Genomic DNA, 27,340 nt, shown 5'->3' on the forward strand with positions numbered 1-27,340 from the left:
ACAAGAAACAACTACTGACAGTATTTGTGACTGGCCGCACAAGACCATAAGCAGAGCTCATCCCGACTGTGGGCAGCTTTCTCTTTTATATTATACAAGTCCTGTGCAGCAGCTCAAGAATTTGAGACACAATCTGTGTACGAAATCTTCAAATTTCTTCCTTGACTTTGCCTCAAAATCAATTTGATTAGTGAGAGAGACACCTGATAAGGTTCGCCCACTTCGCTGAAACATGCTAAACCTTTTTTACTTTGTCTGAAGAAGTGTTCGAATCTGTGCAGCATAAACAGTGTTATCATGAATTAGTGCACAGACACTCTAGGATTAGACCATCTGAGATTGTGCTTCACATTCTCTCAATGAGCAGCTGCACAACAGTTAAGTTGACAGTGAACTGGAACTGCTCCTGATGCAGTTGCACTTAAGGAAACCCAAGACAATGTTTTTGTTTTAATGGAGCAGAGAGTGTGATTCAGGCTATTTGTTTGTTTATTTTTAAATAGGCTCTGGAAGCTATGGTGGCATTCACCTGGTCAGATTAGAGCAGCTTCTTCTCTTCGACTGTTAGTCTAAAAAATAACTTTTGAGCTTTGAAATAGTGAGACAGGATCGTCAATCATATTTATTATTGCTGGGGTCCCCAAAGTCACCTGTTTTCCTTACATGGGAACCGTGTAGAAAGATACCAAAGCAATTCCTACAATATAATGAATGTTTATGGAGTATTCGTGTGGGCGGATGTGCACCAACAGTCGCCAATGGTCTTGTCTGGCACCAAAGGGCAGCTGTCTTACTTCACCCGAAGTCGTGTGCTTTTGATGATGTCAAAATATGTGAGCAGCCAAGGAAAGTTTAGGTTCCATATAAGATCCTGCCTGAAGCATGAGTTCTTCTTTCATCTCAGTAGTGTCCAGGGCAGTGGTTATCAAACCTTTCAGTGCCCCCACCCACCCACCCCACCACCTCCCCTCTTCACCCAATCTTGCTTTTAAATTGGCATTGTTTGAATATGTGTAGACCTCCTTAAACATTGCAGTTAAGTTCTGTTACTGTTTTAAGAATTGATTCAAATACATAATGCCAAATATAATGTTCTGGTCAGGTAGGCCTTATTAAAAGTGTAGGAAGTTGACTCTGTCTATACAATTTCAAAGTGAGAGATAGATTGCACAGAACCCAAGGGTTCCCCTTAGAGGCTGGTAGTGGCAAAATTAGATAATTCTAATGCTTTATTTTGTGGTAGTGTGGTCGAGCAGTAGGCTTATCAGAGGGTAGTGTTAGGCATTTGTTGTACACACACAGGCAATACATGAGGAACACACACTCAAATACTTAACTCCAGGCCAGTAGTTTTTATATAGAAAAATATATTTTCTTAATTTGTTTTAGAACCACAAGATTTGAAGTAAATACATAAAATGCAAGGTACTTCACACAGGTAAGTAGGGAACTTTGAATTAAAGCAGTAGTACACACAGTATAGGTTAAAATGGCAATAAGCTATTTTAAAAGTGGACACAGTGCAAAAATAAACAGTTCCTGGGGAGGTAAGTATGGTTAAGTTTCTCAGGTAAGTAAAGCACTTGGCATAAGTAGCCCACCGTTGGGGGTTCAAGGTAACCCCAAAGTCACTGCCCTAGCAACACAGGGCCGGTCAGGTGCAGAGGTCAAAGGAGGGCCCAAAACACATAGACGCCTATGGAGAACAGGGGTGCTCTGGTTCCAGACTGCTGGCAGGTAAGTACCTGCGTCCTCAGAGAGCAGACCTGGGAGGTTTTGTAGGGCACTGGGGGGGGACACAAACAGGCACACAAAACACACCCTCAGCGGCACAGGGGTGGCTGGGTGCAGTGTGCAAAGTTGGCATCTGGTTTGCTATTGGAAGCAATGGAGGGACCCGGGGGTCACTTAGGCGATGCAGGCAGGGCACAGGGGGGCTTCTCAGGCCAGCCACCGACTGAGCTAGGAAGAGGGCCTCCTGCTGGTCTCTCCTGTACTGGAGGTTGGTTCCTCTCGGACCTGGGGGTTGTGGGTGCAGTGCTTGGTCCAGGCGTCGGGTTCCTTGTTACCAGGCAGTCACGGTCAGGGGGAACCTCTGGATCCTCTCTGCAGGCGTCGCTGTGGGAGTGCAGGGGGGGGGTCGACTCGGGTTACTCATGTCGTCGCAGTCGCCTGGGAGTCCTCTCTGCAGTGTTGGTTCTCTGGAACTCGAGCCGGGGGCGTCGGGTGCAGAGTGAGAAGTCTCACGCTTCCGGCGGGAAGGGAGAGCTCTTTCAAAGTTGTTTTAAAGTTACAAAAATGTTGCAGTTGGTGAACAGTGACGCTGTTCTCTGGAGTTTCTTGGTCCTTCGGGGTCAGGGCAGTCCTCGGAGTCCTCCGAGGTCGCTGGTCCCTGTAGGATGCGTCGATGTGCAGGTTCTTTGAGTTTGGAGACAGGCCGGTAGGGCTGGGGCCAAGTCAGTTGTCGTCTCCGTCATCTCTGCAGGGCTTTCAGGTCAGCAGTCCTTCATCTTTGTGTAGGTTGTAGGAATCTGATTTCCTGGGTTCAGGGTCGCCCCTAAATACTAAATTTAGGGGTGTGTTTAGGTCTGGGGGGCAGTAGCCATCTCAAGATGGAGGATTTCTAAAGGCAGGAGTCGCCTAAGCTCAGGGCATCTTTGGGGCTTTCCTGACTGGTGGGTGACTCCTCCTTGTTTTCCTCATTATCTCCTCCAGCCTTGCTGCCAAAAGTGGGGGCAGTGGCCGGAGGGGCGAGCATCTCAACTAGCTGGGATGCCCTGGGATGCTGTAACAAAAGGCATGAGCCTTTGAGGCTCACCACCAGGTGTTACAGTTCCTGCAGGGGGAGGCGAGAAGCACCTCCACCCAGTACAGGCTTTGTTCCTGGCCACTGAGTGACAAAGGCACTCACCCCATGTGGCCAGAAACTTGTCTGGTTGTGGCAGGCTGGCAGAAACTGGTCAGCCTGCACTAGGAGTCGGACTGGTATTCAGAGGGCATCTAAGATGCCCTCTGGGTGTATTTTATAATAAATCCCACACTGGCATCAGTGTGCATTTATTGTGCTGAGAAGTTTGATACCAAGCTTCCCAGATTTCAGTGTAGCCATTATGGAACTGTGGAGTTCGTGTTTGACAAACTCTTAGACCATATACTCTTTATGGCTACCCTGCACTTACAATGTCTAGGCTTTTGCTTAGACACTTTAGGGGCATAGTGCTCATGCACATATGCCCTCACCTGTGGTATAGTGCACCCTGCCTTAGGGCTGTAAGGCCTGCTAGAGGGGTAACTTACCTATGCCACAGGTAGTGTGAGGCTGGCATGGCACTCTGAGGGGAGTTCCATGTCGACTTAGTCATTTTCTCCCCACCAGCACACACAAGCTGTGAGGCAGTGTGCATGTGCTGCGTGAGGGGTCCCCAGGGTGGCATAAGACATGGTGCAGCCCTTAGAGACCTTCCCTGGCAACAGGGCCCTTGGTACCAGGGTACCAGTTACAAGGGACTTACCGGAGTGCCTGGGTTGTGCCAATTGTGGGAAGCAAAGGTACAGTTTAGGGAAAGAACACTGATGCTGAGGCCTGGTTAGCAGGGTCCCAGCACACTTTCAAATCATAACTTGGCATCAACAAAAGTCAAAAGGTCAGGGGGTAACCATTCCAAGGAGGCATTTCCTTACAAATAGTAAAAACCTGCAAGTAGAATTAATCACAGTGTGATTATTAGGACTTTAAAGAGTATTTGGAGTCCCTTTCGTCGCATACTCCCAGCTTGGATATAAATGACAAAACATGCTAGTGATGGCCCATTACAGAATGATTTACTGCTGCTCATTTTTTTTCATCTTAAAATAAAGCCCTGTTATCCGCATGAAGCATGTTGATGTGGTGCAGAGCCTGGTGCCCTGCACCCTCACTGTGATCACTGAAGCCGCCCTAGGAGGGCCCACCCCCCAGTTTGAAGACCTCTGGTCTATGGCAGTTTGTGTAAGATGTGGATGATTTCTTTTAGGAAATCCTGCACAACTGCATATGACCCAGTTAAGACTGTATGGAAGGGTGTCTGGACCCTGAAAGAAGTCTGCTCTAACCCCAGATTGCTCAGATTAAGTTGAGTGATGCTCTGAGGACATAGAATACTTTTGTGGAATCAGATTAAATTGTTGCTTTGCACTTCAGGGTTTCAAGTTTTGCGACCTGGAGCTTTATTACAGATGCTCCAAAGTTAGTGATCTATGTGAAATAATGGATAAACGAAAACCAAAAAAAACACATTGTGGGGGAAAACATATCCAGGAAATCAAGCATCAAGGAAAAACAATTTTAAGGAAATACAAAAAAAAATAGGAAGTTTTTTTTTTTTTCTTTTTTTTCTTTTTTTTTTCTTAAACAAAATAAATTTAAGGGAAAATTCAAACTTGGATTAAAATTGGGTGGGGTTTTGGGGTAGTGAGGGTTTTTTGGGTTCAGATTAATGTTTAGGGGTGGCGAGTGGATTTTAGGAGTTAAATGGGTGGAGTTCAGGTGTAGGACGGTTATTTTCGCGTTCAGGGATGGGTGGAGTTTACAAGTGCTTAGGGTGTTTTTAGCAATCTGGGTTCGTTGGAGTTTAGGGTTGGTAAGGGGTTTTTAGAGTTCACAGATGAATTGATTTTAAGGGTTGAAGGGAATTTTTAGGGTTCAAGGATTGGTAGTGTAGCAAGAAGGGATTTTTTTTAGGGTTCACTCAGCAGAGTTTAGAGGTTATAATGGGCTTCAGGGTGTGTGGGTGGGTGACGTTTAGATGTAGAAACTGGCTTTTAGGGTTCAGGGGTGGGTGGAGTGTAGGCATGGGTGAGGTGTTTTTATGGATCAGTGGTGGGTGGACTTTAAAGGGTGAAGAGGGATTTTAGGGGTCTGGAATAGGTGGTGTTTAGGGTGGTGAGGAGTTTTTAAGGATCTGTCATGGGTGTTTGGGGCAAGGGGGTTTTATGGGTCAGGGTTATGAAGGGGTTGGGAATGGAGGTTGTTTGATGGGGGGGTCAAAAAATGTAAGCATCAAAAGTAATTGACAATGTAGGAGAGAGAAATCTGAAATAAATCTCAGACAAAAAGGTTTCTGAATACAATTATTGCATTTATACCTAAAAAAAAAAAAAAAGAAAAAAAAAAATCTATTTAGGAAAACAAGCATTTACTCAAATTAGGATTATTAGTGTTGTAAACTCCTAACTGGACTTTTCTTGCCATATAAATTGAAAATGAAAAGTAAAGCAGTTTCACATAAGCGAGCCGATTCACAGCGCCACGGCTGCTATGAGCATCAGCGCAAAGGAGAGACACAGAGAGAAAAAGAAGTTCGCTCATAGTCAAACTTATCGGCATAAGTGCAATTATTCATGCAACGGGGCGATGGCCAAGGCAGTAACAAAAGCTCCCCCAGGAGGGACAAATGTAAACTATTTACCAATGTCATCAAAGGATTTTTGAAGGGCAAGCCCACAATTGAGTGGTAGTGAAGGGTGTGAGGTGGGTGGTGTTAAAAGCCCAGATACATGCCAACACTTAGGAAAAGCAGTACTTGCTCTCTGCTATGCTTGACCTAAAAATACTTTTTATGAATTTGTTTCTATGAAATGGTAAATGCCATTCGACCTGCAAATGTCCATCAAACAGTTTATGTGAAATCGTTTTTCAGTAATAGTATTCCATGAAATCGTTTTCTGTGAAATTGCATACAACCTGAGGTGCATGTGCCTGAAAGCGTTTCTTCTCTAAACTGTAGTGGTCCAGGAAGCGAAGGTTTGAAGCGGCGCTGACTGCCTTTACACGGGCATAGAGAGGACATGCCATAACTGGTACCATCCAAAAACCTTTTCCCCAGATGCAATGAGCAGAGCTTGTTCACCAAGTGCGCAGTCTTCTGCATTACTGATGCTAGCATGCCTCAGCGTTTGAGGTATACATACGAGGACGTTTTCATGTGTATCCAATCAGTATTGGGGAAAAAAGCCCATATAAGAAAGTGCCAATGAAAACAAACAAAAATCATGAAACATATAGAGAACATTTCCTTCTCATCGGACTGTTGGCTAGTTGTGGGCCAAGACCTTTGTGAGGCACAAGCTAAGCACTAATCCTGCACATATTGGGGAGTTTAGTGGGCATTCTCATTGAAGCCCTTAACATACAATTTTTTTAAGCCTTTTTCGATCCCGGATGTTATGCAGGGAATTTCTGAAATGTTGTGGATACGGGAGTCTCAAAATGACTGAGTAATATTGTTTCCAGTCACTACAAAAAAAAAAATTCTTGCCAGAGTTTCTGGTAAGTAAGGTATGTCCTAAAGTAAAAATCAATACAGTAAAAAAACATTTCACATCTAAATTTCGCTTCCTCTCCATGTATTAGTAATGGTTTTCTGTTTTGAAATGTAGAAATATTATTGAAACACAGGAATTGGAGAGCAGAAAGGAAGAATAGGGAAAGGCCGCAGCAATGCCAAGGGACAGGAGAAGATACAAAGACAGGGGTTATGAGTTTGTTGTGGGAGTTTATAGATGGTTGTGCATCGAAAAAGAAACCTTAACAGGCTAAAGTAGAGTTTCCATCTCTGACTGCTGAAAGGTTTACATGGGTTAAGAATGTTGGAAGAGTAATTAGATGGTTGGCATAAATGTAGGGACCCTCCCAGTTTGCGCCTGCACCTGACAATCCATCTGGGTCATACGTGCAGTCCATCACACATCTGAATCTTAGACTAGAAAGGGGTCTGCAATTTCACGTGGTATGTGGATTGATTAAGCTAGCTTATTCTGTGGGCAGTAGGATAATGCAGCAATCTTAGGGCATCTATTGGGGCACATTACTTTATTACATGTCCCTACAGCGATACAGCATGTATGCAATGAGCCCTAAAGCATGGAAGAAAAATGCCCTCCATCCGTGTACGAAGCTGGCTCTTTATATAGTGGACCAAAAAGAGGTACACTGTGTAAAGAGTCCTGGTAAACCCCAAAGGAATTAGAGGCCTAAATGACACTCCAAATGCTCTCTTGTGGTAGTGTGGGCGAGCAGTATCGGAGGGTAGTGCTAAGCATGTATTGCGCACACAAAGGCAGTAAGCAAGACTCCCACTCAGACATCCGACACCAATTACATTTTTTTTTTAAAAACATACTTTCATATGAATTTAGATACCAAGATCATTGGAATCATGCAAGTACTTTTCGAGTCCTGAATTTTTATAGTTTTCGAAAGTTGACAGAGCAATTCTTGAGTGCGGTTATGTTATCCTATGGGGGAAAAACCATGTACTGCATTCAGACACTTAGCAGCGACTTAAAGGTCTCTTCTCCAGGGGACTGTCACCGGAGACACTGTCTGTTTCGGGGGCCTGCACAAAGCAGCCTCAACTGGGAGTCCAGCCTTAGAGGGTCTGTGGACCCAGTTGGCGCCATCACCTCCCTCAAACTCTGCATGAGGGTGCAGTGGCACTTAGAGGTGTCTGGTGACGGTCAAAGGCTATTTATCTTGGTTTCTGCTGAAGAGGGACAAACAGGACAGCTGGGTCACTCAGGATGTGGGTCTCCATGTCCCTGAAGTCCCTCGACATGCACGTCGGTTTTCCTCTGTGGTGGTGCCTGGTCTGGACACACAAGCCTTGGCTGCTGCAAGGGGTCTAGTACCCAAAGTATTGCTGTTGCTTCTTTTGGTGCCTGCGGCTGCAGAGGAGTAGCTCCTCCACTTAAAGGAAGTTTCTTTGGCAATTGGCGAAGCACTAGCAGCCCTCTGGGTTTCTTGGGCTCTGCACCGCAGTAACAGGCTAGTCAGTTACTCTACAAGGGTCTGGTGCAGCAGGTAGGCAGGCTGGCAGGGTTTGTGCCGTGTCAGTCATGCTCCTGAGTTCTCGGGTCAGCAGTCCTTTTTTTTTTTTTTTTTTTTTTTTTTTTTTTCTTTTTTTCAACTCCTTCTTTAGTGTCTATCGAATTCTGAAGTCCTGATATTAGGAGGGCCGGGGGGTCCCCTAAATATTCAATTTAGGGGCGGTAAATGTGCTACTTAGCCCTGGGCTCACTACACTCCCTAGATGACCACTTCCCTTCGGAGTGGGCATCATCCTATCCCAGAATTCCTCATTTCACCACACAAAAGATGGTGGAATTCATAACTGTAGGAAGCTGGCTTTGTATATACTATATCAAAATGTGATCTAGTGTGCACAGAGTCCAGAGGTTCCCCAAGAGGCTTGACAGAGGCAATGATAGATAATACTAATGCTCTATTTGTGGTAGTGTGGTCAGTTAGGCTTATCAGAGGGTAGTGTTAAGCATTTGTTGTACACACACAAGCAATACGTGAAACCACACACTCAATGACTTAAATCCAGACCAATAGGTTTTTATATAGAAAAATATTATTTTGTTTATTTTTAGGACCACAAGGTTTAGATTGCAGGTAAGTACATTAAATGAAAGGTACTTTGCATAGGTATAGTTAGGACTTAGAATCAAAACAGTAATGTACACAGTTTTTCATAAAAATGCAATAAGCTATTTTAAAAGTGGACACTGCAATTTTCAACAGTTCCTGTGGGAGGTAAGTACAGTTTAGTTGTTACTGTAAGTAAAGCACTTACAAGTTCAGTCTCTGGGGCATAGGTAGCCCTCCGTTGGGGGTTCAAGTCAACCCCAAACACCCAGCACCAGCAACACGGGGCCGGTCAGGTGCAGAGGTTAAAGAGGAGCCAAAATATCATGGGCGCCTATGGAGACGGGGTGCTCTGGTTCCGGTCTGCTGGCAGGTAAGTACCCGCGTCCTCGGAGGGCAGACCAGGGGGACTTAGTAGAGCACTGGAGGGGGGGGGTCCAAGTAGGAACACAAATCACACCCTCAGCGGCACAGGGACAGCAGTGGGCAAACAGGGCGTCAGGTTTTCAATAGGATTCAATGGAGGGACCCGGGGGTCACTCAGATGTTGCAGGCAGAACACAGGTGGGCTTTTCAGGTCAGCCACCGACAGGGCAAGGGGGAGGGCCGCCTGCTGGTCACTGCTGGTCACTGTTGCACTGGTGGTCAGTTTCTCATGGGCCTGGGGGCTGCAGATGCAGTGCTTCTCCAGGCGTTTGATATCTTCGTCCTGGGCAGTTGCAGACAGGAGAGCCCTCGGGATTCCCTCTGCAGGTGTTGTCATGGGGGTGCAGGGAGGTCAGCCCAGGGTGGCCACGTCGTCAGAGTTCCCTGGGGATCCTTTCTGGGGTCGCTGGTTTCTCTGGACACGGACAGGAGCGTCGGGTGCAGAGTGGTGGGGACTCACGCTTCTGGAGTGAGATGAGAGGCTTTGTTTCCAACCACAGAGTGCACAAAGGCACTCACCCCATGTGTGCAGAAACTCGTCTGGGAGTGGCAGGCTGGCACAGACCAGTCAGTCACACACCAACTGTAGAGCTGGCATACAGGGGGCATCTCTAAGATGCCCTCTGTGTGCATTTCTCAATAAATCCCACACTGGCATCAGTGTGGGTTTATTGTGCTGAGAAGTTTGATACCAAACTTCTAAGTATTCATTGTAGCCATTATGGAACTGTGGAGTTCGTTTTTGACAAACTCCCAGATCATATATTCAGTATGGCTACCCTGTACTTACAATGTCTAAGAATTGACTTAGACACTGTAGGGCATAGTGCTCATGCAGCTGTGCCCTCACCTGTGGTATAGTGCACCCTGCCTTAGGACTGTAAGGCCTGCTAGAGGGGTGACTTACCTATGCCACAGGCAGTGGGTTGTGAGCATGGCACTCTGAGGGGAGTGCCATGTCGACTTAGTCTTTTTCTCCCCGCCAGCACACACAAGATGTGAGGCAGTGTGCATGTGCTGAGTGAGGGGTCCCCATGGTGGCATAATACATGCTGCAGCCCTTAGAGACCTTCCCTGGCCACAGTGTCCTTGGTACCAGGGGTACCTTTTATGAGGGACTTAACTGTGTGCCAGGGCTGTGCCAATTGTGGAAACAAAGGTACAGTTTTAGGGAAAGATTTACGGAAAGAACACTGGTGCTGGGGCCCTGTTTAGCAGGGTCCCAGCACACTTCCAGTCAGTGCTGACATCAACAAAAGGCATAAAGTTAGGGGGTAACCATGCCAACAGTGGCATTTTCCTTCAATAACTTTGTGTTCACTTCAGTCTGGTCACCCTAGCGGTGTGTCTAGCCTGCAAGTGCAACACACCTCCTGCATAGCGAATTTTCCCACCTGTCCAAATGCCAAATGGGCCCTGGTCAGGGAGGTGGCCATCCCCTTGCCTCTGAGGGAAGCCAGATTTGCATACCAAAAGCAGTGGTCTGTTTGAACCTTCCTGCCTTGGCATGCTAATTTATAGGTCATTCTGTTGAAAAGGTTGTATATCGCCTTCTGCCAGAGCAGACTGTGTTCCTGACTGCCCAAGAGCATACAATTTCACCCCTGGTGGTCAGAATCACGTCTGTGGTAGCAGGCTAGTTAGAACCAGTAAGTCATCACTCTGGTAGTTGGTAAGTTTTCAGGGGGCACCTCTAAGGTACCCTGTGGTTGCATGTATTAATATATCCAACACTGGAATCTGTGTGTATTTATTAATATGAGGTGTTTGATACCAAACATAGTTTTCAGTGAAGCCTTTATGTACCTGGGGAACTTGTTTTGACCAGTGCTCAGTACATACCTTAAAATAGCTTCCCTGTTCGCTTGTACTGTCAGTAATTGAACTGGCCGGCTCAGGGGCATATCTGCGCATGCAGATATGTCCTCTCATGTAATATAATGCACCCTGCCTTAGGGCCGTTTTAGGGGCCTGCTGTAGGGGGTGACTTAAATATTACAAGCAGTGTTAGGGGGCCTGTCACAAGTGTCATGTCGTGCTTTCACCTTTTAGAGCACCTTGTCACGCAGCCTGCAGTGGCAGTTAGTATGAGTTTGGTGCTGGGTCCCTTACAGTGGCAGAAGCTATGCTGCAGCTCCTAGGGACCATCTTTAGTACCTATGCCCTAGGTACCAGAGGTACCACATATTCCGGACTTAAAGAAGGTGCTAAAGTCCTAGTCATTTGGGGATCGGATGATCAGTTGCCTCCTTTTAGAAAAGGAATCACTTGAGTCAGAGTTGCATTAAATATCATGCAAAAAGTGGGGGGGGTGGGTGACGGGGGACTACTGCAACAGAAAAGTTGGGGTGTGTATACCCCCACAGCCCTTAGCCCTTTGCCCCCTGCCCCAGTGCCACTGCTGCCTCTGCTCTAGTAATGCTGAGGTCCTTGTGCCTCAGTAATATATTCCACCTCTTTCTTATTTGGAGTTTTCACCCATGCCAGCGACATGGTGCTCTTTGTGCTTTTATACAGCACTTAAGAAATTTGCAGTGTGGATGATTATAACTAGCAGTCTTTGTAGGGATAAATATTCCATAACCGAGCGGGTCTGCATTTATTTGTACAATGATGTAGCAGATAATGCTTAGTTGTAACAGGAGACATGTAACACTTGTTTACCTTTTCCGTTGCACTGATAGGACATGCATAGATCTATAATTTTGAAACAAACCTCAAGTGAGTTAAGTCAGTTGTTTGAAACAAAGGACAAGTCTGAACAGGTGTTTTGCACATGATCAAGTTTCTTTACTCTATCTCTAATTAGTTTTTTACAGAGACTGTTTGCTTAGACCACATAACTACCATATCTTGATTAGTGGAGAAGAGTACCTTCGATCTCACCAACAGGAAGACTTGCTGGAGTCTACTCTGTTTCTGTATCCCATGTGTAGGAAAGTGCCCTTTTTGACATGTTCATCTGCTCTTTTTGCCCGGTATTCGATGCAAATTTGACATAGTGTACTGGGTTCCAGCTAACCAGGTCCCCAGTGCCATATGTTTTCCCTGAAACTGTACAGTTGTTCCCCAGTTGGCAATACCTTTGGCACTCCTGTAAGTCCTTAGTAAATGTTACCCCCTGTACTTGGGGCATGGGTACCAAAGAGGGTCCCCAAGGTCTGCAGCATTTATTGTCCCACCCTCAATGACTCCTCACTGAGCCAATGCCAGCTCAGTGTCTTGGTGCAGCTAAAAGTGAAAACACGACATGGCACAGAGTATGTGTGCCATGCCCACTAACACTGCATGCAATATGTGTAAGTCACACTTACAGCAGGTCTTCCAGTCCTAAGGCAGGGAGCATTATATTACATGTGTGGACATATCTGCAAGAGAAGATATGCCACTGTTTTGTCTTTGTTGACTTTTAGACATAGTAAGGGATCAGGGAAGCCATTTTAAGTACATGTTCTGAACACTGGTCAACACGAGTTGCCCAGCTACTTGATGGCTTCGCTGAAACTAGGGATGTTTGGTATCAAACATCCTGTATTAATAAACCCTCCATGATTACATGGATTTATTAATGCATGCAGCCAGAGGGTACCTTAGAGGTGCTCCCTGAAAAACCTACCTACTACTGGTTTGCTGGCTGCCTAGTCTAAACCTGCCTGCTACCAACAGGCATGTTTTGGGACCCCACCCCTTCACGGGTGAGTGCCTTCACTCTAGGGTGGTCAGGAACGAACATAGCCTGCTGTGGCTTTGACCCCTCCCAAAAATCTGTGTTCCAAGGCAGGGGGTGTAAAAGAGCCCCCACCGCCCTTGGTATGAATATCTGGCTTCCCTCAGAGGTGAGGAGGCGCCGCCACCCTGACATGGCCCTTTTGGCACCTGGACAGACTGGAAAATAAGTAGTCAGAGAGGCCTGTCCACTGTCTGGTCAGTTCCACTCCAAGGTGAGCTGCCTGATGTGGACGTGAAATTTAAGAGTCTGCCATCTTGGTGATGACAGAACTATGAACTCTGGGACAGAGTTATGCCAACTTCCTACATGCAAATCCGGACAACGGACAGCACCACTGCACCCATGCCTCCTGGCTCTAGCAGAAGTGGGGCAAGTGTGTCGGTGTGGTTCCCAGAGATGAAGCCCACCTGGAGTTTGTCCACTGGACTTCCCGACAATGCCTGCAGCCTCTTTCTGCAGGACCTCCTGAACAGTGACTGCCTCCAGTGACGGAAACCAGACGATCCAGTACACAGCTGCCCCGGACCGAGGAGGTAGGACCAAAGGTATCCCTACGTCCCTGAGCCTCGTGAGACTTGAGCCCACTTTTTGGTTCAGTCAGACTGGACCCCAGTCCGTTCCTACAGCCTCTTTCTGCACAAGCTCTTCTCCCTCACCCCCCTCCACCACCAACCCCACCCACCTACTGCATCTGCCTCCGGTGACGGAAACCATACAGTCCGCCACCTCTGTGTCTGGTCACCTCTGACCGCGGAAAGGAGGACCAAATGTGTCCCCACATCCCTGAGCATTGCAAGAACTGAACCCTCTTGTTGGTTCACCGAGACTGGTCCCTACCTGCAGCATCTTTCTGACCAGACCCATCCCCATTGACTTCAATGGGGCAATTGATGCTCAGCTGCACCACTGCTCCCTTCCACCCCAGTGCTGCTTGGGGTGACCTGTTGATGTGGCCGAGGACCCTGCCCTCTACTCAGCTTAAGTCTGGAAGATTGGCCCTTTAAATTGCTGTGGAGTACCTGTTTGCCATATATGTTTTCTCTCCCATAGAGTAACATTGCAGCTTCAGAAAATTGCACTGTCGACCTTTCAAAACGAATCATTTCTATTGCAAAAGGTACTTGCATGATTGCATTGATTCTGGTGCCTTATATATTAGCTATATATATTTTTTTTAATTTTAAATTGATGTGAATCTCCTTGTTGTGTGCATCATTTATTGACTGTGTGCCTATAGCAAATGTCTAACACATCTCTAAGCCTAAAGCTGCTCGACCACACTACCCTGTAAAAGAGCACCTTTGGATTGCTAGAGTAACCCCCTGTCTACTAGTAATGGAACCCCTGGACTCTTTGCACAGTATACTTAATTTTGGTATACCATATAAAGAGGCCAGCTTCCTACGCCGTGGCATGCTTTTCTACTCTGCCACCTCTTTCTGACTCCAAATGACCTGTCTTGTATACCCAAAAGCTGGGTTTAAATTTTTGAGTGCCTCACCGTGTACTTCAAAGTTAATTCTGAACCTAAAAAAGCCTTTTGCCCACAGAGTCATCTTTACCAAGTTGTACTGTCGCTCAACCTACTTACTGTCCCAAATAAACATACACTTTCTCACCCTAAGTGGTCTGTACCATACTGTTCAGTTCTGAATACAGTCTGCCTGATTAATGACTGTAGAAAGTCCGAAGCGGAGCTCGCGTACTCAAAAAAAGAGATCACGGTCCACTGTAGCTCAAATGCCTGTAGCAACCTAATGCAATATTCGCAATTGACAATTCTGTGCGTGCTTTTTTCACTCAGAAATAAAATTAAATGTTTATTGCATAGTTATAAACGTTCCTCTGTATTCGCACTGTTGACCGTTTCACATAATTCTCCTTTTCAATGTTTATCACAGAGTTTGTACATAGTAAGTTCACTGAAGACATTAGAAAAGAAAAATATCAATTTAGTACGGGGGACTAGTCGGAAGTTATGTCGGTCCCTATTAAAACACAAGATACTCCTTGTAACGTTAAATATGTCTCTTCATTTGATGCCTGAATCATTCCCCAGATTTGTTTGAACTCATTGTGAAATCCTGATAGAGATTAAAGGTAGACTTAAGAAAACTTAAAGTTCAGAAATCCATTTTTACACTTGCAGTATTTTCTTCACTTAAGTTCATAAGACACCTAGAATAAAAGTTTCCATTTATAATTAATTCAGTAATCCTGCTTTTTTTACCAGCTGTACCTTGTCTTTGATTTGAACATAATTTTCATACTGAATTGATGTATCATGTCTTGTTTCCTTCATCAGAATAAAAGTTAATCAGCTTTGACAAATTGAGCATGAAGATTCAGTTGTGGGATAAATTCTCTCAGCTCATACCAAGTTCTGGTTCTAGTAACAAAGGGCAGACTTTTCATTGAGCATTGTGTTAGTCCTTGTTTCAGGAGCAGAATATTCTTTACACCACGAAGTTACCTCTTGCCATGGTTTTGTTAGCTGAATAATTCTGTGACTTCAGTTTCATTATTTGTCTGTCTACTGAGGAGATTTTTCATACCTTAAGGAATGGCGCTTTCTGATATCACACACAATGACCATCTTAATCCATGAAGGGATATATTTTTCAGATGGGCCAATCAGACTTAGTAAATCAGAGATGAATAGAATTCTAGTATAGTTTTGAATACACATGTGTTTGTGGTGCCATCATGAACATCATTTTCGTGACATTGTTATGCTCTGTGTTGTAATTGATATACATCTGAAATGCTATCAGTGCATTCAGATGTCTTTTGCTGATTTTTCTAAATCCGAGATTGATGGGGCATTTGTGGCTTGCTTAGGAGCAAATTATTTATGAATCTGATACAAAATAAGTATGTAATCTCTCTTAATCTGCATACCTTCAGATCTTTGGTAAAAAGCCATTTGAAATAATTTCCATTTCAATCTATTCAGCATAATTATTTTAGAATAATCTCATGAAAATCTGCCTTTAACCCGAGCCTCCTGAACCTTTTTTTGGATGCTAGTTATTTAACAACTTACAATTTAACTTCTTTGCTTGTTTAATTTTTTTGTTAAGGTAAGTGCCAAGAACTTGATCTCCCTGTATATTAGACTTTATAGCGCTTATGTACATGAGCCAAGTTTGAGAAATTAACAGGATATTACATTTTTTTATGTTGTATGCAGCATCCAAATGCTAAGTTAGGTTCAAGCGCCACACTTGGGAGGCTGTTATTGCCTTTATTTGACCAAGTAAATTAGCACAAGCATGCTTTTTGAGACACCACAGGGTTCTGCTTCTGGTGGACGTACATAATCTCAAAACCTAATGTAATGTAAACACTTCTTTATAATTGGTCTGTCGCTCCAATGAAGATATCATTATATATAACAGGGAATCAAGTTCAAAACAAACTTCATTTCAAGGTTATTTGGTAGCCAGATAGAGTGGCCTCCCTATATTTTCTCCTTCTTTCACCCCACCCCACTTTACACCCCCCCCCCCCCAATCGAAATGCTATCAGTGATGTAAAGCCAGTTTTTCTCTTTCAGGCCATGGGATTGACAGCAGACCAGCTATGGCAATCTTCGAGCTGCTTGACTACATAGTGAATGAGGTTAGTGCTGGAGTTTCTTCTTTTTTTTTTTTTTTTTTTTTTTTTAATGTTTTGCCTGCGTTCCCGTGCTCTGTCGCTTTTACGTGTAAACATGAGTATGGAAAACTGCAATACGAACACTCGTAGGAGTTTACCGGCAAAATAAGTGGGGATTTGATGTAAATAGGACATTTCTTAGTATCACCTCTTGGACTTAAATTAGTGGACTTACTATGGGCGAAGAGTGGTCTGCTGAGAAAATGGGACTTGAATTTCAGAAAGCTTCTAAGGAAAAATGTCTGCTTCTTTCCACAGCCCCCTCCGAAACTACCTAGTGGCGTGTTCACACATGACTTTCAAGACTTTGTACATAAATGGTAAGTGTTAAAGCTTCAGAAGTTGTGCTAGTGATCACTGAAAATCATAAAAAATCAATTGTCAATTTGTGTATTCATATGTAATTTAAACTCTATCTAAATCTTCGATAATGGAGCATCTCCAAGAATTTTCTGTTGATGCAAGTGTGTCTAATGCTGATGAGACAGAATAAAGTGCTGTAAAATAGGTGTAAAATTTTGGGCTACCCATTTTGGCGCACATTTTTGTTAATATGTTTTTTAGCATCCAAATGAAGACTGTTAGCTGTATGTTTTCAGACGCTAATAAGATCTATACAATAAGGGACCAGGCATTTTGCAGAAAGGATTCCCTGTCTTTTACTTGACCTTGTATTGACAGTGATATAGCTCTGTAATTTTTTGCTTCCTAAATGCACATAAAAGGCATTCTTCTACCAACTTGCGCCATCTGTTATTACATGAATGCAAGCCAAGTATGTTGGCATGTCAGTGCCTGTTTAATTGTTTTTTTCTGTTGTATGCGATACCCAGTTTTCTGTAGGTAAAATTCAAGAGGTCTCATTCTTTAGATTTGTGCTGCTCTATCTATGTTGCTGTTTTTCATATTTGTCTTTAAAAAAAAAAAAAAATATGCAGCAGAGTTGTTGGCAACAAAATAGTGAGCCGCCAAAGCCATGCCAGATAAATAAAATATCCACATGAAATAAGTGTGGTTATCATACATCGAAATTAAAGTACTTTACATAGTGACTATTCTAAAAGTTTGTGGGACAGTGAACCAAGCACTGACACCCCATGTTTATACATCCTAGATCAGTTTCATTCCCTATTTAATTGTACACCACAACATTTTCATTTTTTTGTTAATTTATTAAATGTGGTGTTTTGTTTTTCTTGATTTTTCAGCCTAATTAAGAATCCAGCAGAACGGGCGGATTTGAAGCTGCTCATGGTAAGGACACCAGCAGAACGGTTTGCTATTGGGCCATTCCTCTTCAGACTGTTTTTGCAGCCTGTTAATTCAGTTGATGGTGTTGAAGGGTGAAAGGCTGGGAAGGAAATTATAGGAAACTGTGTGCTTATTTTCCAACCTACTAGCAAAAAAGCCACCTTCCTCAAATATTAGATGAAAGCAGCCAAAAGTCAAATTAAGAAATAATTTGCTATTTTTAAAGTCCATACGAGGGACGAATGCCTTGAAGAGTACAGTGTAGACATGGCAGATTACTTCATGTATCAGAATGGTTTTTGTCTTACATTGAAGTAACACCTTGTCCAGCTGCCATTCCCAAAAACTGGTAGAGACTTAAATAAGCTTTAGCTCTGTCACCCCCAATACGCTGACCAGTGTAATCTCCTTGACCAAGAAATGATGTGGTCCTATAGACTCCATAACACTTAGATCTTGCAAACTTAGACCATCCCTTTTCTTGTCCCTTTTTGTATATGGATCATTAAAGCATCTTTCAGCCAGGGCCTTATTTCCATCTATTTTTAGCTCGAGCGCGCAAGCGCTCTTCTACCTGTTGTAAGTATTCTCTGGGCTTTTAACCACGCCCATCACTTTCACTCGTTCGTGGGCTTGCCTTTCAAAAATCAGTTGATGTCATTGGTAAATGCTTTACGTTTGCCCTGCCATGGGGCATTTTTGTTACCGCCTTGCAGACTGACCCTTTACATGTATTATTGCATGATTGGCAATACACTTCAGCGTGGGCGAACAATTTTTTCTTTTTTTTCTTTTTCCCTTTATGCTCCACGGAGGCCATGGCGCTCACAGCCTGATCTCTATTGGCGGTATTGAAGCGCTGGTCATGTTCTTTACGCTATTAGCTATTCAGTCATTTGTTTTGGCTCTCCCCTTCACACTCCATAGGTTTGGCATAAATACTTGTAATTGATTAAATGCTTTACGTAAAAAACACAAAAATCCTCAAAGCGGCTCTCCCGACACAGTTGTTAGAGCCAATACTACAATGTTCATTGCACTTGGGGAAACTCTCCCCATAATGCTTTGCATGCCACGACTTTTAAAAGACAATTTTGCTCCCAGCTCAGCCTGTGGTGGTCCTAGGCCAATGGGACCACCACTGAAACATTCACGACAACATGCTCTTTCTGTCTACTTCATCTCTGGGTCCATATACTAGGTTAGTGGGAGACCCCAAAATAACCCCTACCACCATTCAGTGTCTTTAAATTATTTTATGGCTGGAACTTTTGTTTTGCAGCTGGCTGGAATTTTGTTTTAAGGGCCTTGTTTGTCATATCATGTCAGTAGGCCTGCTAGCCTTCAAAATGTGTAATGTACTACGCCCTCTCAGGGCTAAATATATGGTTACACTTTCATTACTTTGTCATTCTCTTTTCATGTGGTTATGCCCTCTGGGGGCTAACTATATGGTTACATGACCATGTTTCTTACAAGTGCTATTTTTATTGTGGTGTCCTGTAGGGGCTGTTCTGAGCATTACAGTCAACACACAATACTTACAGGCACAAAACACACTGCGTAATGCTTTGAAGGGCATTACTTTTACAAAACATTTTTGTTTATAACTCAGCCTATGGTGGTCGTAGGACAGTGGGGCCGCCTTCAAAATGTTGACCACAATGTGCTCTTTCTGTCTACACTATCTCTGGATCCCCACACTAGGTTAGTGGGAGACCCCAAAATAATAACCGCTCCCACCATTCAGTGTCTTTTTAAGCCCTTTCATGGTTGTAGCTTTTGTTTTGCAGCTGGGAGTACTTTGTGTTTCAAAGGTCTTGTTTTTAATTTCATTGCAGTAGGATTGCTAGCCCTAAAAATGTGTAATGCGCTATGCCCTCTAGGGGCTTAAATATATGGCTAAACTGCATTACTTTCTTACATTTTATTTTCATGTGGTTATGCCCTCTAGGGGCTAACTATGGTTACATGACCATGTGTGTTTTTTTTTTTCTTGTTTTTTTTTACAAATGCTTTTTTCATTGTGGAGTCCTCTAGGGGCTGTTCTGAGCATTACAGTCTAATGCCAAAAGTTTATTTCTGATAAAGGTTTTATTGGGTTTACATAATATTTGTATGTTCTCTCCTTATTACAGTTATGACCATGATTCAGGCCAACTTAACATCCTTATTGCACTGACTGTTTGAACACTCTTGATATGTTTGGGAGACCCTTCCAGTTTATTTCTCTTGTTACTTCTCCATGGCTTACTTTGGTGTGGTGGTGAAAGTTGTATTCTGTTGGAATTAGCATATCCGATTTAAAATAGGATGCTTAATGGCAACATTTTCATTTTTGGCTGCAGACAGAGAAAGAAGGGAAAACGAAAGTGCTTCTGTTATATACAGGGCTACTGGGATTATGTGGCAGGAAAATACCAAATTAGGCAGGGTTGACCAATTTATGTGGCAAGAAAAGTCCAGTTATGAATTTACACTGCAACTAGCTCCATCTTGAGCAAATGCGAGACCTTTTGTATTGCAAATTCTTGTTAAAGAAAGATAGTATGGAGCCTGTACTTAAACACTAGACGCTGACCTGGACATCATTGAACCTACCTCCCTATCACCAGATTGCCTTTCGTTGCAAGAAGTTTTAGGAAAATGTGTGGTTGAACTACTGAGGCTGTACACCACTGAAAACAGACTGCTAAACTACTCCGTTTGGCTTCTGGTCAGGCAATAGCACTGAAATGACCATGTTAAACATTATTGATGCCACCTATCAGATGCTAGACAAGGATTATGCTAGCCTTCTAATCTTGCTTAACCTCTTCAGATTTTCATATGGTGTCTCATGACACATTGCTTAATAGATTATCTAGAGGCTTTGCAATTGGTGCAATTGCGCTGCAGGGGTTCATATCCTGTCTCGATGAATGTCTTCTCTAACTCAAAAAAAATCCTTTGTGGTGTATATAGGGCTCAAGACTTTACCCGCATTCTAATTTATTCAACACTTAGAAGCACTTTAGGATCTTCTAGGCTCCCTTTTACTATGGCAAATGGGGCTCAATACAAACTAAAATATTGTGAATCTTTCAAATATTATCCCAACTGATCATCTAAAACAGAGGTCTTCAAACTTTTAGGCAAGCTCTACTGGGGCTCAGTGGCTTTATTACTGTGGCGGGAGAAATGCCTCTGCAAGTACTTGGAAATCAAGATTGCCTGTAAACACGACTGTTTAATTACTGCGTTTCCAGTTTCTCTTCATTTACTTGCAAATTTTGTTTTATGCGAGTTTAAGAGGTAGCAGGAAGGAAACCAGCAAGTATTGGCCCAAGTAAAAATGGAAATGAAGATGATTCGTGGTCAAGGGATTGTCCTGACCAGGGGCTGATTAGTGGGAGCTATTTTATTTGTTTGCAAGTAGGCAGAGATGGCTTCCTTGGAGAAATGCCCCTTGGCAGAGGGGCAACATCTGAGGTTACCTTTTATCTTTTGTTTATTTTTTATGGGCCATTACTAGCACTGGTGCAGCAGAACCCAGGTGTGTGAGCGACCACTGCACCCAAATTATGACTGATCTAAAGGTCCGTTGTTTTGTAGCATTAGCGCTCATGCAATGTGGGGGTTGAGATGTGAGGTTCTCTTTTTCGCTTTCTCTCTCACACACGCAGACCTGTTTTGGGTCTCAGATCCTCTTTGAAGTAATGGCCTAGTGTAGAGGATAGAGGAGAGGGATGTAGCTATTAGTGGTGGTGCTGTGACTAGAGCCCAGGGTTGTGAGTTTCCAACCTCACCTGAATTATGGTTGTTTTACTAATCTTCCTTTTTTGTGTTAGAAACCACCACACCCAAGGTGCCTTGTCTTCCGAGAAATGGCCAAATGGAGGGTTAAATGTGAAGCAGAGAAGGAAAGTTAGTTTGAGCCTCATATGCTGATGGGGGAGGAACAAGACGCCCCCTACCCCTGTGCTGCTGAGACAGAGTACATCACAAGGCCCTAGCTATCAGTGTAGCAGATGAATTGGCACTGGAGTGTTAGGAACCCACTTCATCACAGTTATGACTGTCTTGTTTACAAAAGTGGCATGGGGCTCATTTTCCTTGCTGGCATTAGGGTTGAGGACACCCTTACTGCAAAGAGGGAAGCAACATGTGGGAGCTGAGTCATAGATTTGGCTGGAGACCACGCACATGTCCTGTGGGCTAAATTGTTTGTAAACCAAAAAAAAAAAAAGCTTAGTATGGGCTTAGTCTGCCCATTAATTAGCATTAGCTGGCATCCAATGTCATTCTCCTTGCTTATTGGTCAGTGCCTCCTCCTTTGTCCTGGCACTTCAAGTGTTTGTCCCTGCCCTGCAGCTGGACCAAGAACAGATTCCTGTCTGCTACCAGTGGCGTTTCACTGACTGAAGTCCTGCTGCTGGTTAAAAAAAAAAAAAAAAAATCATGCACTCTATAAAAGTGCATGTGTCTGCAATCTAACCAACTCCAAGGTCCTTTCCCCGTGTTGCTTGCCTTCTGCCATGTCCTACTGTCTGTTGGGTTGCTGCTTCCTCCCCTGCACCTTGCTCGTGTTGGTAGCCCTCCACCCTTCACACACCCTATTGTGTTGCTTGCCTCTGCACCTCTCTAGTGTTTCTTGCCCCTCACTCTCATCCTGCTGTCTGTTGTGTTGCTTTACTCCCCCACTGTTTCCCTCTGCCCCCGCAACTCAGCTGTCCACCACCGACAACATTAACCCATATGTGAGAGCTATTTGGCTTTCTCAATATATTTTTTTTTAGATCTATTGCACAGCATCGTGGGCTGCTGTGCAACACAGCTTAAAGAAAGTGTTATGCCGCAGTAAACGTTCACCGTGTCAGCGCTTTTTTCTTTAAGCTATGTTGCTATGCTGCTGTGCAACATTTCTGGAAAAAAAATCAGACTCATCTATTGATCTCACATTTTGCAGAAAGATTAAAATGAAAAAATGCATTTGAATATCATTTAATCCTAGAACAGGTTTTGAATGTGTAAATCTCTGCCAATGTATGGAAGGCTTTTGCATGAGTACCATTAAAATATTATTCAATTTTTTTGCCTTAATAAACCTGGTTCCATTAGAACATAAGGTGCCCCCTCCTCCCCAACCGTCTTTCTGACCAGCTTAAAATTCAGCATTTGATGTTCTTGGATGCTAAAGACTTTGCAGCTCAATGTCAAGAATCCACAACACCAAAAAGTTAATCCGTGGTAGAGAACATCTCTACATCAAACACAAGTGCGTGGTGGTGAAAACTCAATTTGTGCCGCAGTCTGTGACAAGAATACAGCAGAGGTTCTTGACATCTGAGATGAATTCATTGGAGTGTTTCTTGGCATTGAAGTACTGCTTTATAAAACAGCTTTGGCATGCTCAATTTTACATTTTCTTAACATCTTAAGTAGCTTTCATCTTCCAGGCAGGTGTTGCCATATAGTGGAGTTATGACATAGTAAGGAGTGGCAGTGTGGTGAAGAGTGAGATTATGATGTGGAGTGGCAATTTGGTGTGGTATGGAATAGCCTGGTGTTGAGTGGCATTGAAGTGAGGTATTGAGTGGCCTTGTCGTGAGGTGTTCAGTGGCATTGAGGTGTGGTGTGGAGGTGTGGAGTGCTGGTGTGGCGCGGCGCGGCATTGAGAAAAGGTGTGTGGAGCGCCACTGAGGTGTGGCGTTAAGCTTAATGGGAGTTATTGAAGTTAAGCAGTGCACAATGTAGTGTAATTTTGTTGAGTGGAGTGGCATCTTGTGGTTATGGAGAAGCATTATATGCAGTGTGAATTGGAATTGCATAGGTGGCCTTTAGTGTTGTGGTATAGAGCTGTGCAAAGTAGCATTTTGTGGACTGGAGTTGGCATTGTGTGCCTTGAAGTGTAATAGAGTGCCACTGCATGGAGTGAATTTGAGTGGCATTGCATGGAGTGTCACGGAGAAGCATTGTGTGGAGATGCGTGTAGTGGCTTGCAGTGGGGTGGCTTTTGGAGTGGCATTGAAGCATGAAGTGGCATGGGGTGCTGTTGAGGGGCATTGTGTGGAGTGGGATTGAGGTGATGTGTGGAGTGGGATTGAGGGGGGTGTGGAGTGGCATTGTGTGTTGAGGTGTGGAGTGGCATTGAGGTGGTGTGGTAAGCAGTGGCTTTGTAGTGGCGTGCTGGTGTAGCATTGAAGTGGTATGATGGCCTAGTGGTGTGGAGTGGTGGGTGGTTTTGTGCTGTGGAGTGGCATGACGATATGGCATGGGAATGTGGAGTTGCATGTGTGGAGTGGGGTGGCATGTTAGGTGTGGCATTGAGTGGCTTTGAGCTGTGGGGTAGCTTTGAGGTGTGGAGTGGTATTGAAGCGTGCAGGCTTTTAGGTGTGGAGTGGCGAGATTAGGTGTGGAGTGGCGAGATTAGGTGTGGAGTGGCGAGATTAGGTGTGGAGTGGCGAGATTAGGTGTGGAGTGGCGAGATTAGGTGTGGAGTGGCGAGATTAGGTGTGGAGTGGCGAGATTAGGTGTGGAGTGGCGAGATTAGGTGTGGAGTGGCGAGATTAGGTGTGGAGTGGCGAGATTAGGTGTGGAGTGGCGAGATTAGGTGTGGAGTGGCGAGATTAGGTGTGGAGTGGCGAGATTAGGTGTGGAGTGGCGAGATTAGGTGTGGAGTGGCGAGATTAGGTGTGGAGTGGCGAGATTAGGTGTGGAGTGGCGAGATTAGGTGTGGAGTGGCGAGATTAGGTGTGGAGTGGCGAGATTAGGTGTGGAGTGGCGAGATTAGGTGTGGAGTGGCGAGATTAGGTGTGGAGTGGCGAGATTAGGTGTGGAGTGGCGAGATTAGGTGTGGAGTGGCGAGATTAGGTGTGGAGTGGCGAGATTAGGTGTGGAGTGGCGAGATATGGTTTATCGCTGTGTAATGGCATGGTGTGGCAGGTGAGGGGAGGAGGGGTGGCGTGGCCGGTGAGGAGGGGAGGGGAGGAGTGGCGGGGCGGGGGAGGTGGGGAGGAGTGGCGGGGCGGGGGAGGAGGGGAGGGGAGGGGCGGGGCGGAGGAGTGGCGTGGCGGGGGAGGGGAGGGTAGGAGTGGCGTGAGGAGGCGTGGTTTGAGGGGAGGCGTGGCGGGTGATGGGAGTGGGGAGGAGTGGCGAGGCGTGGCAGGGGAGGAGTGGCGGGGAGGAGAGGAGTGGTGAGGAGGGGGAGGAGAGGAGTGGCGGATGAGGGGGGAGAGGAGAGGAGAGGAGTGGCGGATGAGGGGGGAGAGGAGAGGAGAGGAGTGGCGGATGAGGGGGGAGAGGAGAGGAGAGGAGTGGCGGATGAGGGGGGAGAGGAGAGGAGAGGAGTGGCGGGTGAGGGGGGAGGGGAGAGGCGAGGAGTGGCGGGGGAGGGGAGAGGCGAGGAGTGGCGGGGAGAGGAGAGGAGAGGCGAGGAGTGGTGAGGGAGGAGAGGAGAGGCGAGGAGTGGCGGGTGAGGGGGGAGAGGAGAGGAGTGGCGGGTGAGGGGGGAGAGGAGAGGAGAGGAGAGGCGAGGAGTGGCGGGTGAGGGGAGGAGTGGCACTGAGGTGTGGCGTTAAGCTTAATGGGAGTTATTGCAGTTAAGCAGTGCACAGTGGAGTGTAATTTTGTTAAGTGGAGTGGTATCTTGTTGTGGTTATGGAGAAGCAGCATATGCAGTGTGAATTGGAATGGCATAGGTGGCCTTTAGTGTTGTGGTATGGAGCTGTGCCAAGTAGCATTTTGTAGACTGGAGTTGGCGTTGTGTGCCTTGAAGTGTAATAGCATTGTGTGGAGATGCGTGTAGTGGCTTGCAGTGGGGTGGCTTTTGGAGTGGCATTGAAGCATGAAGTGGCATGGGGTGCTGTTGAGGGACATTGTGTGGAGTGGCATTGAGGTGATGTGTGAAGTGGCATTGAGGGGGGTGCGGAGTGGCTTTGAGAGTGTGTATGTTGAGGTGTGTTGTGGAGTGGCATTGAGGTGTGGTAAGCAGTGGCTTTGTGCTGTGTAGTGGCGTGCTGGTGTGGCATTGAAGTTGTGTGATGGCATTGAGGTGTGCAGTGGCCGAGTGGTGAGGAGTGGTTTTGTGCTTTGTAGTGGCATGACGATATGGCATGGGGATGTGGAGTTGCATGTGTGGAGTGGGTGGCTTTGAGCTGTGGAGTAGCTTTGAGGTGTGGAGCGGTATTGAAGTGTGGAGGCTTTTGGATGTGGAGTGGCATTGAGGTGGAGAATGATGAGAAATGGTTTATCGCTGTGTAGTGGCATGGAGGTTAGGAGTGGCAGGTGAGATGAGGTGAGGAGTGGCTTTGAGGTATGGTTTGGTGTTGCACAGCATTGAGGTTTGGTGTGGTTTGTGGTGTGTAGTGGCATTAAGGTGAGTGGTGAGTACAGGCTTTGTGCTTTTTAGTAGGATGACGGTGTTGCTTTGAGGTGTTGGGGTTCTTTTGAGGTGTCGATTGGCATTAATGCTTGGAGACTTTGGGGTGTAGCATTGAGATAGTCTGGTGTTGCATTGAGGTTTTTTGTGTAGTGACATTGCAGTGCAGAGTGGCATTGAGCTGTGGAATGGCTTTGTGCTCTGTAGTGGCATGGCAGTGAGGAGTGGAGATGCATTGAGATGAGGTGTGAAGAGAAATTGAGATGAGGGTGTGGGTAGGCATTGAGGTGGGGTGTGGCATGGCTTTATGGTGTGTAGTGGCAGTGAGGTGTGGAGAGAAATTGAGAGGGTGTGGGAAGGCAGTGAGGTTGTGGCATGGCTTTTATGGTGTGGAGTGGCAGTGAGGTGTGGGAATGCATTTAGGTGAAGAGTGGCATGGCTTTATGGTGTTGAATGGCATTGAGCTGTGGAGTGGCAGAGGTGTAGAGTAATGAGATGGTTTTGTAGTGTGGGATTGAGGTGAGGTTTTGTGGTGTGGCATTGTGGTGTGGAGGTGCATTGAGGTGTGGTTTCTGGTAGTGTGTAGTGGCAAGTAAGGCTTTGTGCTTTTTAGTGGGATGACAGTGTGGCTTTGAGCTGAGGTGTGAAGTGGCTTTGAGGTGTTTGGGTGCCTTTAGGTGTGGAGGGGTATGGAGTGGAGGTGGGTGGGGGGTGTAGAGTGGGGGTGGGTGGAGGGGTGTGGAGTACTGTGGTATAGAAGTGTACTGTGGAGTGGCCTGGATTTGAGGCCTAGAGTGGCATTGAGTAGGGATGTGATGTGGTGGTTTTAGGAGTGGGGTGGTGAGAAGTGTCATTTTAAGTAGTGGCATTGTGATGTAGTTAGGAGTGGCAGAGTGGTGAGAGAGTGAATTGTAATGTAAAGTAGCATTGTGGGGTGGAGTGGAAATGTGGAGTAGCTTTGAGTAGGGATGTGAGGTGTGGTGGTGTGAGGAGTGGGGTGGTGAAAAGTATCATTTTATGGTGTGGCATTGTTATGTTAGCAGTGGCAGTGTGGGGAGGAATTGGATTATGATGTATAGAGTTGTGGTGTATTGTGACATTTAGGTGTGGCGTGCCTCAGGTATGGCTTTAAGGTGTGGAGTAGTATTGTGATGTGTGGAATTGAAGTATAGAGTGGCATTGTGGTGTGTTGGTGTATAAAAGAGTTACATTAGGGAGTGGCATTGTCATGGCATTGTGGTGTGTGGCACTGAGGTGTTGAAGAGCGGTGTGGAGTGGCATTGAGTAGGGATGTGAGGTGTGGAGTTGTAAGGAGTGAGGTGGTGAAGTGTAATTTTATGGAGTGGCATGGAGATGTTGAGTGGCAGTGTGGTGAGGAATTGTATTGTGATGTGGGGTGGCATTGAGGCTGGGTGTGGCATTGTGCTGTGGAGGGGCATAACATTGAGTTGTGGTGTATTGTGACATTTAGGTATGTGGTTTTGAGGTGTCGAGTGGTTTGGTA

General features: G+C 45.3%; 1 protein-coding gene across 1 annotated transcript in view; it reads left to right on the plus strand.

Annotated features, from left to right (window-relative positions):
- Positions 1-27,340, plus strand: part of MAP2K2 (mitogen-activated protein kinase kinase 2) — a 75,985-nt gene that overhangs the window by 21,939 nt on the left and 26,706 nt on the right. Inside the window, exons 8-10 of the mRNA XM_069216202.1 lie at positions 16,126-16,190; positions 16,485-16,546; positions 17,435-17,480. Coding sequence (XP_069072303.1) covers positions 16,126-16,190; positions 16,485-16,546; positions 17,435-17,480 — 173 coding nt within the window. The remainder of the gene's footprint in view (positions 1-16,125; positions 16,191-16,484; positions 16,547-17,434; positions 17,481-27,340) is intronic.

The sequence above is a fragment of the Pleurodeles waltl genome, chromosome 12 (genome assembly GCF_031143425.1).
Source record: "Pleurodeles waltl isolate 20211129_DDA chromosome 12, aPleWal1.hap1.20221129, whole genome shotgun sequence".
NCBI classification, from domain to species: Eukaryota; Metazoa; Chordata; class Amphibia; order Caudata; family Salamandridae; genus Pleurodeles; species Pleurodeles waltl.